The sequence below is a fragment of the Hevea brasiliensis genome, chromosome 10, assembly GCF_030052815.1.
Source record: "Hevea brasiliensis isolate MT/VB/25A 57/8 chromosome 10, ASM3005281v1, whole genome shotgun sequence".
Taxonomy (NCBI): Eukaryota; Viridiplantae; Streptophyta; class Magnoliopsida; order Malpighiales; family Euphorbiaceae; genus Hevea; species Hevea brasiliensis.
The window spans coordinates 6,138,858-6,159,341 of record NC_079502.1 but is presented as its reverse complement, the minus strand read 5'-3'; the positions used below and the strand labels follow the sequence as shown (position 1 = coordinate 6,159,341).

Here is a 20,484-nt window from a genome sequence, read left to right as displayed (position 1 = left end):
TTTTCCCACAGAAAGAAGAAATTTTACAAATCTTTGACTCATGAGGCTAAAAATTAACAAGCTGAAAGGTACTATACTTAACTCAAGTCAACTAAACTTTTATCTCCCAATAATTCGGAGTCGGTTATATGGATTATCTTTTGGGTTAAATCCTTAGAAATGTGTAATAATGCTTCTAGGTCATGTTGTACTACTCTTTAGGTCTACCCTTCTTTTCTTTCTATCATCTATCTAACTTAATGTGCTCTACTTGTCTAACTGGAGTTTCCTTATATCTACGCTTCACATGACCAAAACACCTCAATCTAGCTTCTCTCAATTTATCCTCAATTTGCACCACTCCTACCTTTTCAGATTTTTTTTTCTAGTATAGTATGACTACTCATCCACCTTAACATTCTCGTCTCCGCAACTCTTATCTTAGACACATACTACGACTCCTTCAGTGCCCAACACAAGCTGAAAGGTACTATACCAGAGCAAATGTAGGAAACCTGAGGATGTTTTGATATTTAAATCTTAAGTTCGCAGGCATAAATTATGTGAGCTCCTGGCAATCAATTGAATTTCATTAAACTATTGGACAATATTTATACAGCATATTTTAGTTTGATATGGACTAGGTTTTCTGAGTTGACTGTAATACAAATGATATAAGGAATATAGAATACAAGTGGGACTAGAATTGTGTGTCAATGTACTCTATCAAGTTATAGCATCCCAAAATAATCAATTATTTTAAGCCTTATTCCATTGCCTGTTTCCTTGGCCTCATTAATACAAACCAGAGAACTGGGAATTTGTGATAACAAACTAGCTTGCCAAGTCCATCCATGTCTCCGATCCAGCTGTTCAAAGCTCATTTCTTTGCAACTCCAAGTGAATGATTTATCTGGAATAATTCCACCAGAAATTGGAACCCTACATAACCTCAATTATCTGTATCTCTTTCACAATCAATTATCTCGTTCAATACCTCCAGAAATAGGAAGTTTGTCTTCTCTGATGGATCTTCAATTGGCCAACTACTATAATAACTTCAACCATTGGAAACCTGTCAAGTCTGATCAGATTAGGACTTCCTTGAAACCAACTCAGTAAAACACTTCCTTCTGAAATAGGTAACATGGAAAGCTTGTAAGAGCTTGACTAGAGTGTCAACAACCTGCACGAACCTTGCCTTCATAAATTACGGTCTTGGGAAGACTGGTCATATTTTATGTTGCATTTAACAGTTTCTCAGGAGGCATTCCCGAAGAGTTTGGCCCCAGTTTCTTGAGAAATGCAAGCTTCTTTTATCACAAGTTTTCAGTAAAGCTTCTACATGCTCACATTGCAGGATTTGATGGATGTGTTTTCACACGACTGCCAACCAGGCACCAAACTTTCTATGAAATACTAGCTCAAACGGATGCTGTCGTTTATGCCCATTTGATAATTATTTTATTTAATATTGAAAAAAAAAATTCTGATGACCGTAAACCTAATTATTAACAATGAATTTTTAAATATTTTTTAGATGGCTTTTTATAATAATTATAAGTCTAATTAATTGTTACTAATAAAAATAAAGTTTCTTATGCTAATTCAGGACCCATTCCAAATGGAAAAATATTACAAAATTTTAAATTCGGACCCATGTCCTAATAATAATTGTAGTATGACTCAATTTTTTATTTTTAAATTTATTAGAAGAGAATTATTTTTATTAATGAATAAAAACATGGAAATAAGTGATACTAAATGGGAAATTTTCAAAAGATCTTTTATTTTATTATATTTTATTTTAAGAAAGATAATATTTTTATTATCTTTATAGAAGACAGACTCCTTTTCCTTTCAGTATTAGGAGTTGGAATAAGGTAGGGCTGTGCGTCTTTGCACGGCATATGAGTAGTGGCTAGGTTTAGGTGATCTCTTGGAGACGCACACGGGACAAGCTTATATAAAGATCTTCCCTAAGAAGTTTTGGTCATTCGGTTCTTGACGATGGATGGAAGCGGCAAAAAACAAAGAGTCGCCACTGTAGACCAAAAGCCATTGCTCACTAGCAAAGAAAACCAGGTTGTTGCTGATGAAAAAGTTGTCAATGTGTCCAGTTGCCTCATGTCCAAAAGAAAAGGCGATTTGCACAAGAAGCTGCAGCCCAAGGTGCGGTGGGGTGACCAAGTTGGAAGGGAACTTGTTCTTGTAATTCAGGAGGAGGATATATAATGTCACCGCCTTGAACTTCTTGGCCAATTCAATCTGCTAAGATTTCCGCAGTTTTCTGAATTTCTAAATTTTTCTTCATAGCTATGTAGTTAGAAATTCGGTCATGTAATCTTTTTACCAGACTTTTGCTTCCAAACGTGTCGTTTTACTAGTTAATTGCAGTGTTTTTAGCATCCTCAGATTCATACTCAACTAGATTCTCTACTCTACTGCATCACCTTTGAACTTGCAGAGATGATAGAAAAGGCACCTCAGATTAAGACTCATACCCAGATGCCGGATGGTTGAAACATCCCTGCATGTGCATTTTACTAACTGATGTTTACAAATTATAAAGTTAGGCCCCGTTAGACTCATACCCAGTGTATTTGCTGGTGATGTTATAGTGCAGAATCAAATTTAATAACTGGGTTCTGCTTAGTACAGCCTTATATAGCCTTGAACTGATAAAGGGGATTGAATTAAGACATGCATTGGCACAGATTAACTTCCACAAAGAACTGTGAATAGGAAAAAAAATTAATTGAATTACAACGTATTGACAATCAATCTTCAATAAAAGCAATGAAAGAATTACAACAACAGCAAGTGCGTATATCACAGATATCCATGAATTCACAAGCAAAAACAACAAGATTGAGATGAAAAGACACACAAACAACACCTCCCAAGATAGTTTAGTGAACATTAAAAGTGTGAGTATGGTAGGCTTCAGCAGCAGCTCCTCCATTCAAAGCTCTCTCCAGCCTGGTCTCAAATGGAGTAGAGTGCCAATTCACTCTCTTGTCCTGCAGACCCATAAAACTCAGATAAGTTACTATTTATCACCTAATGCAAAAGCATTCCCACAAAATTTCACTTGACATGTACCTCTCTATACTTGCTGGTTGTGTTGGGTATTCCTTTGAAAGAAGAAACTGAACCAGAATCGTTGCCAGAGCCACTGTGATTCCAATAGGTTCCAACAGTCCCAATGATAGCCATCTCATCAGGACTATGGCTAGGTGATCTCCTTGGTGAAGAAGAAAGCGAAATCTGCTTAAGCTCTTCCACGGTTAGTGCACCTAAAATAGGTCTATCTTCAAAGCTTCTTGGGGAATTTGATCCCAGTGACATGCTTTTCTCAGGTGTAATGGTACCTAAATCAATTGTGCTAGGCTTGTTGATTGTCGTGTTCTCTGATGAACCCAACCAGTTAGACAAGCTTGCATCCACTGCTATTTCCTGGTTTGATTTCTTAGATTGATCAGATTTCATGTTGAAACAGAATTGCAATTCCCTGAAACTGGGCTCAGAGCTAAACGAAATTCTGGGTTCTTGACCCAGAGTGAAATTCTCTTTCTGCTGCTTCAATGGTGGTGTCCCTTTTGCTTTCACAGCCTTCCATTGAGTGAGATTTTCAACTGGGTTCAGCACAGAATGCACATAAGCACTCCTGTCTCGAACATTCGGATTTGGCTTCAGTTCCCTCTCTGGCAAACCACTTACCACTGCAGGACTTTCAATCTCCTCAGTAAATGGTGGTGGTGTCCCTTTAGGCAAAGATACTTTAGACCTGGATTCTAAAATTCCATCATCCTCATAAATATCATTATAATCTAGCACCCCATCATCTTCATCCTCCTCATCATCATCCTCTATTTCACTTTCTCCATAGTCTAATTCATCATCACTGTCTCTACAATTCAGGTATCTATGATTGGAAGGATAAGATCCCGAGCTCGAAGTGATCGAACCATCTTCAGAATAGGACTGAGATTGACTTGATTTTGCAAAATTCTCCTCCTCCTCCTCCCTTTTGCTGCCATCTTCATTCTCTGCAGAAAACTCTATGGATTCTTCAACTGAAACATGCTCATAGGTTGTCACACTCGAATCGAATGTTACTTTCTTACGAGCACCCAAGGTCAATTGCTTCTCAGGATTATCCCTAAACTCAAACCCAAAAAGTGAATGTCAAACCAATATCAAACAAAAAAGAAAACAGGGTCTCCACGAAACAGATAACAGGGGAAAAGAAAAGCAGCAAAGCCTTAAACTTTTCGATTCCTCACCGGATTTCCGAAACTGGGTTGGTGGGTTTTTCTGGGTTGCTATGTACCAAAGAAACGGCTGATTGCACTGGATTGTAACCTGCATTCCTCTGCAGTGGAAATCATAACTATATCAATTGATTCTCTATTTGGTTGTTGCAAAGAAAATCCACGAAAAAAAACAATAAATCAAAACTTCAAATATTTTATATGCCCAGCCAGATGAACCCTGAGTCAACTGAGCCCTCCTCCAACTAGAGCCCAAGAAGCAAGGCGACAAGAACGAAAACCGTGGGAGGTATTCCACTATTTTCTCTCTCCCTTTCTTGGAATCCAAACAGAGAAATGAGAAATCCGTAAGGAAAGAAATTAAAAGGAAGGTCTGGGCATTACCTGCTCCCTAGGTTGAACCTTGTGCCGCTGTTTACGGCGTTTGCGATCTTTGGAGGAACCAAAGCACGCAAGAAAGCAGCCCATTAGAAAAATCAAACCGCTTTTCCTCTCGACCTTTGTCTCACTATCGGTTGATTTTCTTCTTGGGTTCTCTAAGGAATGGTTAATGGGTCGTCATAGTTGGAGGAGAGAGAGGAAGAAGAGGAGAAGCAGGAGCGTTGGGAAAAAAGGCGGTAGGGACAAAACGGTCAGAATTTGAAGAAGAAAAGGCGTAGGTTATTATTTTAGGAGAAAAAGCAAGTGACCGTTACGATTAGGGAATGTAGACACAGCCTGTAAACTTTGGATTTTGTAAAATCTTTAGAAAAATCTCTGGACCGTTAATCAGCTAAAAGTGGCTGCCGATGTATAGAGAAATAAAATAGTATCTTAACATTAATTTTTTTATTAATTTTAAATTTATAATAGCTAATTATATTTATTTTCGGAATATTAATAAAAAAATTGAAAATATAACTAATATTTTAGTAATAAAGAAAATCTATATTATTATTATTCTATCTTTTAGATTTTTTTATGATATTACAGTGTGAGTAAATATCATGTCACTTATTATATAAAAATCATTCTATTTTATAATTATAATTTTATTGTCTTTTATTAAAGTATTTAATTATTTATTTTATTTTTCTCTTAAATATATTATTTTCTTGATTTTCATAATTAAATATTTATTTTTTAATATTATACTGCTACGTGGATATTTTTTTATCTTTATAATTATAGTAATTATTATCTTTTATGTTAAGTATTTAATTTTTTTATTTTCTTTTTAAATATTTTTATTATTACTAATATCACCTCAATTATCATGATTAAATGATTATTCTCTTTAATAATTGATTGTCAAAATTTAAACACTTCATAATTAAATTTAGTATTTGAAAAATTATTGTATTATTTTTTTAGTTTATAAAAATATAAATAATATTTTTTTATTACTCATACATTTCATATTATGCATATATTTTTATTGTCAATAATTCTTTTTCCTTTTTTCATAATTCTTTAATATATTTCAATATTAAAAATTAATTATAAATAAAATTAATATGAATAGTTTTTTTTAAATTAATTAATAGATTTTTACTCATGTTAGTTGAATCATATATTATTAAAGTAACAAACAAATTTGGCTAGCCAAAAATATATTTCTAAGATCAATGAGACATAACCAAAAATATACCAATAAATTATAATTTCAAGTTGCATATATATTCGCTTTCTATGTCTAGATTTATGTTGAAATATAAAAGTTGAGCTTGCACATCTTCATTATTTATGTTTAGAAAATTGATTGATTTACATTTGTGCAAGTACAAATAATTTTACTTAGTCCAATAACCTTTTTTAAGAACTTGGATTTTCATAAATTGAATTAATTAATTTTATTATTTTTATTTATTTATATAATGCATATCAAATTTTAAAATAATTATATTAAATAATGATTTTGTTTAAAAAATACCATTTTCATATTTAATAAAAAAATCTTTATAAATTATTTAAATGACCAATTTTTCTATTAGACTCACTTTTGATACTAATTTGAAATTAAAACCATATCAAAATTAGCCTGATCAAATTTGAGACTGAAATTGATAAATAGTTTCATGATTTTATTAAATTTATGTAATTATTATTGTTTTTTAAAAATTAATAATATTATTTTCACTTGCATTATTTTTTAATTAGTTTTAGATTAATATTTAAAGGATTCTTATCGAATTATCTTAATTATTTTTATTTTATTTTAATGTAAGAAAAATTAATAACATATATTAAAAATTAATAACATTTATTATTTTATTTTTATTTTAATAATATTCAAACTCTAATTAAGTATGAATAATTTTCTTTTTTTTATAGAGATTGACATTATATAGTTTTGTCATCCTTTCTTACATTAACAAAATAATATATCCAATTATTTAGCACTTTTTGTATTTAAATTAATTATATATTAAATTGAAATTCATAAATCTTTATAATATAAATTAAAGTTAAAAAACATCTGTGATATACTTATGTTAAATTTAGAGAGAGTACATATCAAATTATAATTTGATTTATTTTAATTTAAGTTTATATAAATAATTAAATTATTTTACATATCAAAATGACTAGTCAAGTCAATGTTACAATCTAATCACTTATATATTTTTTTTTTATATTCATACTTTCTCGATGTAAGATTTATAATCCAAACATTATATATTGACCTACAAACCAATAATAATAAGTTATAAGAAATTTATTCTATTTTGCTTTTATCATAAAGTTATAAGAAATTTGATAATATTTAATAATTTTTATAACTCAAAATTTAGCAAAAATCACAATTTATTCTGACTTTTTTAATTGAGTAATGGTTTAATTCATAAAGGATTTTTAGGTTAAAAGTTTAATCTTTTGTTAAAATAAATGAAATTGTCATAGTCACCATTAAAACCAAGCAGTTAACTTATACCATAAATTTTAATGGCAATTAATGGCAATTAAATTTGATTCTCTAACATAGAAAAGAATATATTTATAACTAATTTTAATAATATTAGTTGAATATTTGGTTTTAATGTTGACTAATTGCAATTTTATTTAATTTTAACAAAATGATCTAACTTTTAACATAATTAAATTTTAAAAACTAAATCATTTATATTTTTTTAATTTTTTTCTTTTTTAATAAATTCATAATCTATATTTATTTAAATTTATTTTCTCATATTTATATCCGTAATGAATTTAAAGTTCTCAATATTAAAATATAAGTAATTATTTATATTAATAGAGTCTGATAATTTCATTAAAATTTAATGGTTTAATTTTTTCTACGATCACAAAAATAATAAATTTTCAAAAGATTAGTATTGCATAAGATTTATTGCTAGATCATATCTAAATAAAAGTTTTTTAATTATGATTATTTATTTTATAATTCTTATGAATAAATTGTTAAATTTAAAAAAAAAATCATTTATCATTTAAAAAAAGAGATTTTTTTTTTTAACTAAATTTCGACGATTATATTGCAAATTAACCTTAATATATCTATGGTAGTTGAAAAAGGCTTTCACGCGCTAGGTTGCTGACCCACAAGGACAAAGCCCACTCGGTTTGGAAACAAACAAACAAACAAACAAACCCTAGCCCATTCCCTCCTTTCTCATTCCCCTTCTCTCTGTCTCCCTCTCTCGACTTACAACCATAAGCTGACAGAGACGACTAATGGATTCAGACGAGGGGAAGCTCTTTATTGGGGGAATAGCATGGGACACCACGGAGGAAACTCTTCGAGACCACTTCTCCCAGTACGGAGACGTTTCCCAGGTTGTAATAATGCGGGACAAGACTACTGGTCGACCTCGTGGCTTTGGTTTCGTGGTTTTCTCCGATCCTTCAATTCTCGATCGCGTCCTCCAGGACAAGCACACCATCGATGGCCGTACTGTAATGCCTTCTGTTTCTTCTTTATTTACTTCTTTTTCGTTTAATTATGCTTAATCCCATTGCTATCGTTTCTGGGTTGAGGCTGTTTTGTTGGTTCCCTTGGTGGATTGCAAGTTTTGAATTATTACATTCTCTTGCTCTTCTTCTTTTTTTTTTCATTTAAGGTACATTTGGGTTGTTTGATTTGGTGACTTTTTGTATGGGCAATTAATTGTTTTTTCTGATAAACGTTATGAATTTTGTTGGATTTATGGTATATGGTGCTTAGTCTCTTTACTTGGTTTTTTATTTTGTCGCTTAGGAAAACTGCGGAGCACATCATCTATGGTTGAATGGCAAAACTTTAACCTTTAATTGATATAGGTTGATTAGTCGCAATTGTTTTTGAGGGGGTTAAATGGTTTTTAGTATTATCCTAGTTCGAATGTTTATAGGGATTGATAGTTTGCAGTAAGCTCTGGGTTCTGGCTTGCTTCTGTAATGGAAATACCGAAATAGTACTGTACCTCTTTTTTTTTTTTTTTCCTTCAATTCAAGTGCCTTTTGTTTGCTGAGAAATTCCATTAACGAGATCATGAGATATCCAAACTATTGATAACTGAATTTTCTGATACTCTCCTCAAATATTTATTCCATTAAAGTTTGTTTTGCTAGAGTCTGTTTTTGTTATCTTCTCAGATGTACTTTCTTTGAGTTTCTCTGCTTTCCATTTTGGAATAAAACAAATTCTGCTTTTATTTCGTGTCTTGCTTGTATTTCTGTAGTTGTTTTCTGTATTGTCAAAATGTCCTGAAGACTGGATTGCTGGAAGCCTGACATGCATGATTGTGGCTTAAGAGTTTACCTTTCGTTTTCACCTTTAGAAGCTTTGTATGTTTGTATGTCTTCTTTCAGCGGTTTAAATTTACAATTTGCCAACACAGGTTGAGGCTAAGAGAGCTTTATCAAGAGAAGAACAACAGACCTCCTCTAGATCTGGTAATGTTAATGCTGGTAGGGGCTCTAGTGGTGGTGGTGGTGGAAATTTTAAGACCAAAAAAATATTTGTCGGTGGTTTGCCATCCACCCTGACAGAAGATGGCTTCCGTGAATATTTTGAAAATTATGGTCATGTAACTGATGTGGTGATAATGTTTGACCAGCATACTCAGAGGCCTCGTGGCTTTGGATTTATCACCTTTGACACTGAAGATTCAGTTGATAGAGTACTTCACAAGGTCTTCCATGAGCTGAATGGTAAACTTGTAGAGGTAAAACGGGCACTCCCAAAAGATGCAAATCCAGGTAGTGGGGCCCATGGTGGGGGATATCAAGGTTATGGTGCCTCTGGTGCCAATACAAATGCTGTTGATGGTCGAATGGTTGGAAACAGATATATGCAGACTCAAACTTCTGCAGGTGGGTATACACCTTATTCTGGTTATGGCGCACCAAGTTATGGTTATGGTGCAACAAACAGTGGAGTTGGTTATGGTGGTTATGGTAGTTATGGTGTTGGTGGATATGGAGCTGGGAACACCGGGTTTGGTGGTCCAACAGGGGCATATGGAATGCCTGGTGCCCTGAAAAATAATTGGGGTGGCCAAGTTCCTTCCAATTATGGTGGGTCAGGTTATGGTGCAAATGCAAGTTATGGGGCCACAGCTCCATGGAGTGCATCTGGTGGTGGCAATCCTGCTTCAGCTCCTATGGGTCAATCTCCAGGAGGAACTTCTGGGTATGGAGGTTATGGTTATGGCAATTATGGTGGAAATGATGGTCCTTATCCTGGTGGGTATGGAGCTGCTGTTGGGCGCATTGGAAATGCCCCAAATAACAGCAGTGGAGCTGGTGGGGGAGACCAACAAGGGAGTGGGGATGGTTACCCAGGTGGTGGCTATGGTGACACTAATGGGAATTCAGGATATGGCAATGAATCTTGGAGGTCTGATCCTGCACAAGTATCTGGTAGTTATGGTGGTGGTCATTCACGGCAGGCACCACAGCAGTGATTGATGATGCCTTAAGTTTTGCAGGAATTCATACTCAGGCTTATATTCATATGTCATTGGTGGTAGAACGAATGTATGATGGCAGCGGATACCAGGAATGGTTGGATTGCTTGAAACCTCAGCTGTAGTTTGCAGTAGTTTTCAGCTAGTATATATGGCTAGTATTTCCAAGTAGTGGCAATATCTCTTATCTATTAGTCTTTGATCTCAAGTTGCAATTGTTAACTTCAAGTTATTTGTTGTTTTATCATTTTCTTTTTTCCTCTTTCTACTGTTTAAAGCTGGAGTAATGTTCTGAGCATTTTCTATTGTTATTGATGTTGGTTGTGTTGGTATTTAACTCCTGGCCTTTTGTTGGTTAATATCCATTTGTCCGCTAGAATTCAATGCTATCTTCAATATATTTTTGTTTGAGTACATTGCTTTTACTAGCAGTACGATCATAGCTACTAAGTTTGGTATGATAGAGGTTGCGGAATAAAGAAAGTCGAATGTAGAGAAGCTTCATGATAATATGGTGGATCTCTAGGTGCTAGTGTTTATGACTGACTAGTGAGTAGTAGCAGTAATCATAGTGGTAATGAAATATTGTGAACAGGCATAATCATTTTCTTTCTTGTATTTGCCCTTTTTGAACAGGAGAGAGTACTCAACTCTTGTGTGCAACTCAAAAATTGGTAATTGGGATTTGTAGCATGGACTGCAATTTAAAATGGGTTCGCTTGATGATGCTTTATTCACATGATATTTTTTGCAGATTATGGAGTGGGGCAGGATTCATCCCATTTTGAAAATGTGGTATGTGTACAAGTTGAAAGGTGGTAAAATTTTTGCTTTTTATTTGGTTTCTTATTCTGTACTGTTTGGTTTTACACTTTATGAATTGTATAGAACTAGCCAGTATTTGGGAAAGTAGATTAATTAGATATGCAGTCAAACCCTTCGTGTTTCTTTTGAAAGAGTTGAAAGCATTTGCAACTTTGCAATGTCGGTAAAAGATGCTTCATTTTGGCTTTTCAGTTAGCGGACTTCATTATCGTGCATGTCCTTAACATTATTTTTTGTGCTTCAATTTTGGATGCCTGCTAACAGATCAATCTCTAGAATCAATGGTACCTATCAAGTGCATCACCTGGCAGGAAGGGTGTACCACGTCACCTTTTAATTCTTTTCATATGGGCTCTCACCCAGGCCACCGTATTATTTTTTGCCTCTGTATTAATGATTAGTTGCATTGATTATTGTTCTGTAATTTATTCTCCATTGTTGACATGAATTGGAGTTGATGATTTTGATACCCTGAATGGTTTCATTTGTAATTTAGGTGTCTGTGATCAGAAGTGTTAGCATTTTATGATGATGCTAGATAAATGCATTTTTGTGAAATTTTAAGAGGGTACTTTTGAGTGCACACGAAACTGTGCTTAGCAGTTCTGTTCAGTCTGGAGTTTTGTCTGGGTTTCAGTGTAGGAATATGCAATTGGAAAGGTTTTTCAGCGGTTGATATTTGGTAAAGGCAAACTTCATGCAAAAAAGTGTGGCCTATAGCCTAGGGTATCAAGGCCATTGTTTTCGTTTGATGAAGAAGCAAAGGTTATGCAAATTGTGATCTTGATACCTAAAGATGGTGTCTGATTGAATGCATGCGTTTTGATTACCCTTGAGAGGCAAAGGGATGCTTGTTTTACGGGTCTGGTAGGTAGTGTTCTGTATGTTATGAAAGGATGTTAGGTATGGTGGTGGTGGGCGGACAAACCAGGTAGAGACACTTTTCCCATTTCTTCTATCTTCACATCAAAATTCTCAAAAAAGTGAGAACCTTTTACTGTACAAACGATGGAGCTTCAAGCAACTTCTTCTGTGTCAACGGAATACAGAAGCCTTCTTCACGGGGATAATGATGGCCGTTTGAAAGGATGGCATATATTATGGGATAGCATCAAATTTGGTACTGTATTTGAAAAGAAACTCCATGAAGGCACTGTACAATGTCACCAATTGAGTTGCTGCTACTTGGATATTACCCATTTTAGGTGCGTATATTGCAGATGCTCGTCTTGCTCGATTCTGGAATTTTCTTATTTTTATTCTATTCAATTTCTGTATGAACATATACGAATTACATATCTTGGTAATCTTGTCTTTTCAAAATTGAATTTTATTCCATTCACTTTTTTAAAATAAAAAATTTAATTTTTTTTAAAAAAATTACTATTAAGTTTCTCTATATATCTACTTCTCTCTATTTTAAAAAATATATTAATTAATTTTTATATTTTTATTTTATTTTCTTAGCCTAAAGTTAAAGGCTTAAAAAATAATAGAATTATATAATTATATTTTTTAAATTATAGGGACTTAATAAAATGTAACCTAGCAACTTAATCCAAAATTCAATTATAAATTTAGGATATTTTAAACTTTTCACGTTTTGTTAACACCTAAAATAATTGAAGAGGCTAACTAGTAATATATTAAAATATATTGATTAAATAATTATGTTTTTCTAATTTTTTGTTAGATGCATAATTGCAGCAGGAACTGGGTTAACCAAGCCAAGCATCTCTACCATAAGTGTAGAGCAATTCGATGATTTTGAATCTAAGGGAAAGATACATGTTATGACTTAATTGTATCTTAATAAGAATAAAAATGCAATAATCATGCATAAATTATAGTCACAAATAGTATTTGTGATACGACACGATATGAACATGTATTTAATGACTGTTAAATCTGTGAGTATAATTAAGGGAAGGAAAGATATACGTGTGTAATGAAATGGCTCAGTCAGGATGTTGCCCTTCATGCGAAAGGAATATGATGAAATGGCTCAGACAGCGGCGGGGAGTGGGAGCTCCTGATTCAGGGGAGTCGCCTAAATTTATAGATATTATATGTAAATTTATTGATTTTAATTATTAAATTCCTCTAAATAATTTATCACATTTAAGAACATATAGCTATATTATTATATAGACTCTCTCAAGAAAAATTTTTTAGTCCAAGTGCTCACGCTTTCATATTTTAAATTTCAAATTTTAAAGAAATTAATTTTTAAAAAATAAGTTGCTTGTTAAATAACTCCACATAATGTGTTACATTGAAAAAAAATGATTGGTTTAACTGTTAGTGTTTGATAAATTTTAATAATATTAAATTTATTCAAATTCTATCCCTAAAAAATAATTTATTCAAATTCTGACCCTAAAATGGATCATGACAATACTGTTGGACACCAATCTTTTTTAGAGTATCTTTCATTTTAAAAGTTGAAAATGAATTAAAAAAAAAGTAGAGAGTAATATTATAAATTTATAATTCATAGGTTCTTTTCTTTCACTTTCTTAATTTTTCAAAAAAAAAAATACTTTTTCTGCAATTTTTTTTTCTTTCTCTTATTCAAGAAAAGACATTGAGGGCTCTAATATATATATATATATATATATATATATATATATATATATATATATAAATTTCTCTTTTAATTTTTTTTTACTACAATTTTCTCCTTACGTTTTCCCATATTAATAATTTCAAATATATATATTTGAAATTAATATATGATACTGTTTATCTCACTTAATAAAATTTTAAGAAAACTAAATTTTAAGGACTTGTCTATTGGTGAAATACAGTATTCTGTTTTATGTTGTTTAAAAAAAAATTATAGTTTTTCTTTTTTTAAAAAAAATATGAAAAATGTATTCACATACAAATAATAAAAAAATTATTTTCTAGTTAAAAATTAAAAAAAAAAATCTTTTGTAAATAAAAAGAATAAGTCATTATAAAATATACTTAAAAACTTATTTTTATTTTAAAAATGTGATATATATTATTCATTTATTTTATAATAATACAAATTTTTTTATCATTATAAATAATTATTTAATTTTAATTATAAAAAGTTATAGTATAATTTTGATTATAAAAATTTATTATTCTATAATTGCAAAAGAGATTTTTTTTAAAAAAAATGAAAAAATATTTTATTAATTATAAATAGAGTACAAAAGAAAAGTACAAATCAACTTATTATATTTTTACATAAATAAAATTAACTATTTATATAAAAATAATATAAAAAATTTAGAAATTTGATAGTGTTGACAGAGTTTTTAAATTGACCAACAAACAGGCTGCGCTCTACTTTTCGATTTTGTAATTTTTTTTATGAATATCATCAGATGACTTCCAAATTTAGATCTACTCCTAAAAAAAATCCCAACAACAAAAGCACATAAAAACTCTATTAAATGAAAAAAAAATAAAAAAACAAAAACTCAAAATCTATTAACAATGACAAATTTGAAAATTTATTTATTTAAAATCTATCAATAATTGATACATCTGAGTAAAAATATAAAAAAATTTGTTCCGAATAAACACAAATCTAAGATTTATTAAATACAAAAAACTTTTATTAACTTAAAACTCAATTATACCCTCTACCCGGGAAATTTAATTTAATATATTTTTAACTTTTTATCTAATTTAATTGAAAAGATTCAATTTAAACTCAATTTAGCTCAAAAATAATAAAATTAAGAAATTAAGCTTCTTGATTTTAGGATTAAATTAAGAAATCAAAAAATTTAATTCAAAAGTTAAAAAATTAAACTTATTTTTAATTAAATCATTTAACCCATAAATTTTAAATTTTAAACTAAATTAAATTTAAATAGAAACTTCTAGATTAATTAGACAAAAATTAAAAATAACAAAATTAAACTTCTTCAATAAATTTAAAAACTAAATTAAATATTTTATTATTTTTGTTATAATAAAAAATAGTAAAAAAAACAATTTTAAATTATTTTTCAAGTCTTAATCAAATTTTGGAAACTGATTTTTTCATTTCTTTATTTGAGAAACTGTCACAGGTGAACAAAAAGTTTTGTTTTTCAGTTTTTTTTTTTTTTCTTAATTTAAAAATTAACTCAATTTTTTATAGCTTAAATGACTTATCACAAATTTTTTTTTTAATATAATTTATTCTGATCAAAATTTAAAATTAAAACCTCACAATTTTAATTTTTTTTTAAGGACTTGTCTATTGGTGAAATACAGTATTCTGTTTTATGTTGTTTAAAAAAAAATTATAGTTTTCTGTTTTTAAATATATATATATATATATATATATATATATATATATATATATATATATATATATATATATATATGAAAAACATATTCACATATAAATAATAAAAAATTATTCTCTAGTTAAAAATAAAAAAATAAAATATTTCGTAAATAAAAAGAATAAGTCATTATAAAATATACTTAAAAACTTATTTTTATTTTAAAAATGTAATATATATTATTCATTTATTTTATAATAATATAATTTTTTTTATTATTATAAATAAATGTTTTTATAAATAATTATTTAATTTTGATTATAAAAAGTTGTAGTATAATTTTGATTATAAAAATTTATTATTCTATAATTGGAAAAGAGTTTTTTTTATAAAAATGAAAAAATATTTTATTAATTACAAATAGAGTACCAAAGAAAAGTACAAATCAATATATTATATTTTTTCATAAATAAAATTAACTACTCATATAAAAAATAGCATAAAAAATTTAGAAAATTTGATAGTATTAACAGAGTTTTTAGATTAGCCAACAAGAAGGTTGCGCACTTAACTTTTCGATTTTGTGATTTTTTTGTGAGTCCCATCAAATCAAATGACCTCTAAATTTAGATCAACTCCTAAATTACCTTGGCAAAAAAAAAATCCTAACAACAAAAACGTATAAAAACTCTATTCAAGGACAGAGAAAAAAAATATATAAAAATTTAAGATCTATCAACAATGATAAATTTAAAAATTTATTTATTAAAAATTTATCAACAATAGATAGATCTGAGTAGAAATACAGAAAAAAATTTCTAAATGAACACAAATCTAAGATTTATTAAAAAATCAATAAAAATGAAAAATAAATATTATTACCACTGAAAATATTCATCGATGACTATAAAAAAGGAGGTCAAAAAGAGAAAAAAAATAAAAAAAAGAGAGAAAATTAAACACATATGAAGTTCTCATCTGAGGAACAAAACTTTTATTGATTTAAAGCTCAATTATACTTTATATTCTAAAAGTTTAATTTAGCACATTTTTAACTTTTATTCGATTTAACTAAAAAGATTCAATTTAAGTTTAATTTGACCCAAAAATTAAGAAAATCAAGAAATTGAGTTTCTTGATTTTGAGATTAAATTAAGAAATGAAGAAATTTAATCCAAAAATTAATAAGAAATTAAGCTTTTTATTTTTTTTTATTTAAATCATTTAGCTTATAAATTTTAATTTTTAGGCTAAATTAAACTGAAATCAAAATTTCTAAACTAATTTAAATAAAAATTAAAAATAAGCTAAATTAAAATTTTCTAATAAATTCAACAACTAAATTAAATATTTTATCAATTTTTATCATAATAAAAAATAATAATAAACAATTTTAAATTATTTTTCAAGTCTTAATCAAATTTTGGAAACTGATTTTTTCATTTCTTTATTTGAGAAACTGTCACAGGTGAATAAAAAGTTTTGTTTTTCAGTTTTTTTTTTTAATTTAAAAATTACCTCAATTTTTTATAGCTTAAATGACTTATCACAAAAGTTTTTTTTAATAATATATTCTGATCAAAATTTAAAATTAAAACCTCACGATTTTAATTTTTTTTAATCTATGACATTAAAAGAGGAAAAATAATTATTAACAAAATTTAGATATTTTCATCTATTTTTAAATTATTATTTTTTTATTTAATCAAGACTCAAAATAAAATTGCATAATTTTAAAAATAATTATAATGTTATTAAATTAAAATTTATTAATCTCATATAACTTTTCTACTTTTCAGTTGATATATATTTTACGTTTTTATTAGAATTTTGTTTATTTTTATTTTAATAATGGGAAAATTATGTAGAAATGTTATTTTATTTATTTATATATTTAGTTTTTGGGGAAATTACCTAAAAAATGCAATTTAAAAATTAAATTACCAAAAGGGAGTGGGGGGAAAAAGTATTTACCAAAAGGGGGTATTTTTGATGACGTGGAGAAGAGAGACAGGCAGACTCAACCATGAATAGCGACTAAGGACTAACTTGTAATAATAAAATTTCTTTTGGATTGAAATGTAAAAAAAAAAAAATTAAAATGATAATTGCAGCTGGGTGTTACCCATAGTAGAGTATAGCTGACGACAACAGTACATATTCTCTCGTTTTGTAAAAAAGGTCTCTCGTTTTATCAAAAAAGTCTCGTTTTGCGAAAATGGCAGCCGGGTGCTACCTATAGTAGTACCCAGCTGCCACATATTCTCTCGTTTTGCGAAAAAAAATCTCGTTTTACGAAAGTGAAAAAACAGCAAAAAAAATGCAAAATAAAAAAAAAAGTCTTGGGCAGTTGGGTGCTACCCATGGTAGCGTCTGGTTGCCACGTCGTCAGACGCGACAGCTAGTCGCTACCAAAGGTAGCGCCTAACTGTGCGTCAGACCCGTGATGGAGGGGTCTCGTCATGCAGGTGGCCGCGAATAATAATAGAGTCTTAGTCTATTATTTATACCGCCCTCGCGTCTCTCAGCAACCCATCAGCCAGCTTAAGAAAAAAAAATAATTCAACCCTACTCTGCTTTCCCTCTAAAATTTTGCTATAGATCAACTTTGTGTAGAAATTTTAGTAAGCATTTATTTGCTTATTTCTCTTTGATTACAGAAGAAACAAAAGGTAAATAAATATATTTATAGTTAATTTTTTATTATTCATCATATATAAATATTATATAATAATATCTCTATCTAATAATATTTGATATATTTTTTTATATACTAACAATATTTTTATCTCTGTATCTTTCTCTCTATTTATAGATAAATTAAAGCTCATTAAAATTTGAGGTAATTTTATTTTGAGATAATTTTTTTTATTATTATTAATGTTAAATAATAATGATATAATAACAATACTGTAGTATGATTTATTATAATACTCCAATAAAAATACTATTTATTAAAATTTTTACACACTCTAATAAAGAAAATAAATTTTTATAAGTGTAATAGTATAATTTTTTTTATTATTGTTGTTAAATAATATTTTTATAATAAAAATGACTGCAATATAATTTTTTGTAATACTCTAATATCTCCCTCCCCCTCTCTTTGTTAGTATCTCTTTCTCCCAGTTTATAAAAAAAGTAAAGTGCAGTGCATTTTGAGGTATTATTTTAATTATTGATTTATATTATAAATTGTTATAGTATAATTTTTTATGACTCTCTAATTAATCTCTCTCTCTCTCTCTCTCTCTCTCTCTCTACGTGTGGAGAACTTATAGGTGCAGTGAAGTTTAAGGTAATTTTTTATTTTGAGATTTTTTTTAATTTTGATGTTAAATACTAACTTTATAAGAAAAATTAGTATAATATAATTATTTATAATACTATAAAGAACTACTGTTTATCAAAAGTCGTAGATACTGTAAAAGAAAATAATATTTTATAAGCTTAATAGTTACTTTTTCTATTATTATTGTTAAATAATAATTTTATAATAAAAATTAATGTTATGTAATTTTTTGTAACACTTTAATCTCCCTCTCTCTCTCTCTCTCTATATATATATATATTTTTCTATCAATATCTCTTTCTCTCAGCCTGTAGTGAAAGTAAGTTCTAATGCATTTTGACTTATTTTTTTAATTATTGATGCCATATTATAAATTATTGTACTATAATTTTTTATGACACTCTAATATCTCTCTCTCTGCCTATAGAGAAATTAAGGCATTGCGAATTTTGAGGTCAATTTTACTTTGAGCTAATTTTTTTGTTATTCATATTATATATATTTTTTTAATTATTGATGTTAAATACCAATTTTATAATAAAAATTACTATAATATAAATTTTTATAATACTGTAAAAAAACCTACTATTGATTAAAATTCCTGCACACTCTAAAAAAAATAATTTTTTGTAAGTGTAAAAGTAAATTTTTTTTAATTATTATTGTTAAATAATATTTTTATAATAAAAATATCTGCTGTATAAAATTATTGTTATGAATCTTGAGGTAATTTTTATTTTTAGGTAATTTTAATTTTTGTATTATTGTTGTTATATGAAAATCTAAATAGAAATTGATATATTAGATGTAAATACAATATTGTATTTGTTAAGTTTTTTATATAACGTGTTATAATAGATATTAATATATTAAAAGACTAATAATTATAGTGATTGTTTGTTCATTTATTTTTATAATAAAAGAGTAATAATATGGCACACTGAAAGATTAATAAGTTGATTATTACCCTTGATAAGAATGGAAGGAGAACAAATGCACAGTCAAAATTACCTGCGGTCATGTTGATTATTACCTCAACATTTTATTTAGTTTTTATACTTTTAATATTTTTTCATTATTTACAACTTTTCAATTACATTTTACATTATTTTCACCTAATTTTTTTCCCTCGGAAAATTTATGAATAATATTCAAAATAATAAAATTATTTTTTCCTTTTTTTATTATTTTATTACATTCTTTAGACATAAAATCATGTTCTAAACCTAATAATTTTTCAAATTTAAATTTTACAACATAATATTTAAATTTTATTACTAATATTTTTTATTTTAACTAATACAAATTATTAACTACACTATTATATAATTATATAATATTTAATTTCACTACAAAATTTTAAAAATATTTTACTAATACATCAATTATTTTCTTTAACATGAAATTTATTATTACATATTATAAAAATAAAAACACATAAATATATACACTATACATACCTTAAAATGTTAGGGAGAGAGAGAGAGAGAGAGAGAGAGAGAGAGAGAGAGCTGGTGCTTCAAATGGTAAATAGTGCCAATGCATAAATCTAGTACATGAAATGAGAGAAGTTGGGTTGATATATAAATAGCCACTAGACGCTATTATATTTAGAGACTATCAGACAAACAATGGGCTCAACCGGCTAAACGCTACCATTGGTGGTGTCTGATTGAAGCTAGGCGCTACCATTGGTAGCACCCAGCAGTTATACGCTGTCAATGGTAGCACCCTTGTAACGACCTCACTTTAGGTAGTCCGTGCATCCTACTGTTCCGACGACTAATTTTCTGTTCGGACAGTTTGAATGTCTAAAACTACACTCAAGCTAGAGTGAGAAAATATAAATTGACTGAATATAGACAAACTAAAATTAAAGAAAAGTAAAAGAAACGAAGTGCAACTCGGTTAAACGAGCCAGGGTTACAGCGATGGGTGACCGTACGGGGAAGTATCGGTAAAGA

At 28.7% G+C, this 20,484-nt stretch overlaps 2 protein-coding genes across 2 annotated transcripts; one reads left to right on the top strand and one right to left on the bottom strand.

The window, feature by feature from the left end:
• Positions 1-2,752: 2,752 nt before the first annotated feature.
• LOC110649573 (uncharacterized) lies at positions 2,753-4,918 on the bottom strand. Its single transcript, XM_021804182.2, has 4 exons — positions 4,641-4,918; positions 4,269-4,357; positions 3,085-4,144; positions 2,753-3,002 (listed from the first exon to the last, which is right to left on the bottom strand). Exons 1-4 carry the CDS (start codon positions 4,722-4,724, stop codon positions 2,892-2,894), a joined length of 1,344 nt encoding a protein of 447 aa, XP_021659874.2. The 5' UTR covers positions 4,725-4,918; the 3' UTR covers positions 2,753-2,891.
• A 2,915-nt stretch (positions 4,919-7,833) lies between these two features.
• Positions 7,834-10,481, top strand: LOC110649574 (heterogeneous nuclear ribonucleoprotein 1). Its single transcript, XM_021804183.2, has 2 exons — positions 7,834-8,150; positions 9,074-10,481. The coding sequence occupies exons 1-2, from the start codon at positions 7,929-7,931 to the stop codon at positions 10,139-10,141; spliced, it is 1,290 nt and encodes a 429-aa protein (XP_021659875.2). The 5' UTR covers positions 7,834-7,928; the 3' UTR covers positions 10,142-10,481.
• The last annotated feature ends 10,003 nt before the right edge of the window (positions 10,482-20,484 follow it).

Coding starts and splice junctions, on each gene's coding strand:
- LOC110649574 (XM_021804183.2), top strand. CDS start 7,929: ATGGATTCAGACGAGGGGAAGCTCTTTATTGGGGGAATAGCATGGGAC. Junction 8,151..9,073: donor ACACCATCGATGGCCGTACT/GTAATGCCTTCT, acceptor TTGCCAACACAG/GTTGAGGCTAAGAGAGCTTT.
- LOC110649573 (XM_021804182.2), bottom strand. CDS start 4,724: ATGGGCTGCTTTCTTGCGTGCTTTGGTTCCTCCAAAGATCGCAAACGC. Junction 4,358..4,640: donor AGGTTCAACCTAGGGAGCAG/GTAATGCCCAGA, acceptor TTTCCACTGCAG/AGGAATGCAGGTTACAATCC. Junction 3,003..3,084: donor CAACCAGCAAGTATAGAGAG/GTACATGTCAAG, acceptor ATGGGTCTGCAG/GACAAGAGAGTGAATTGGCA.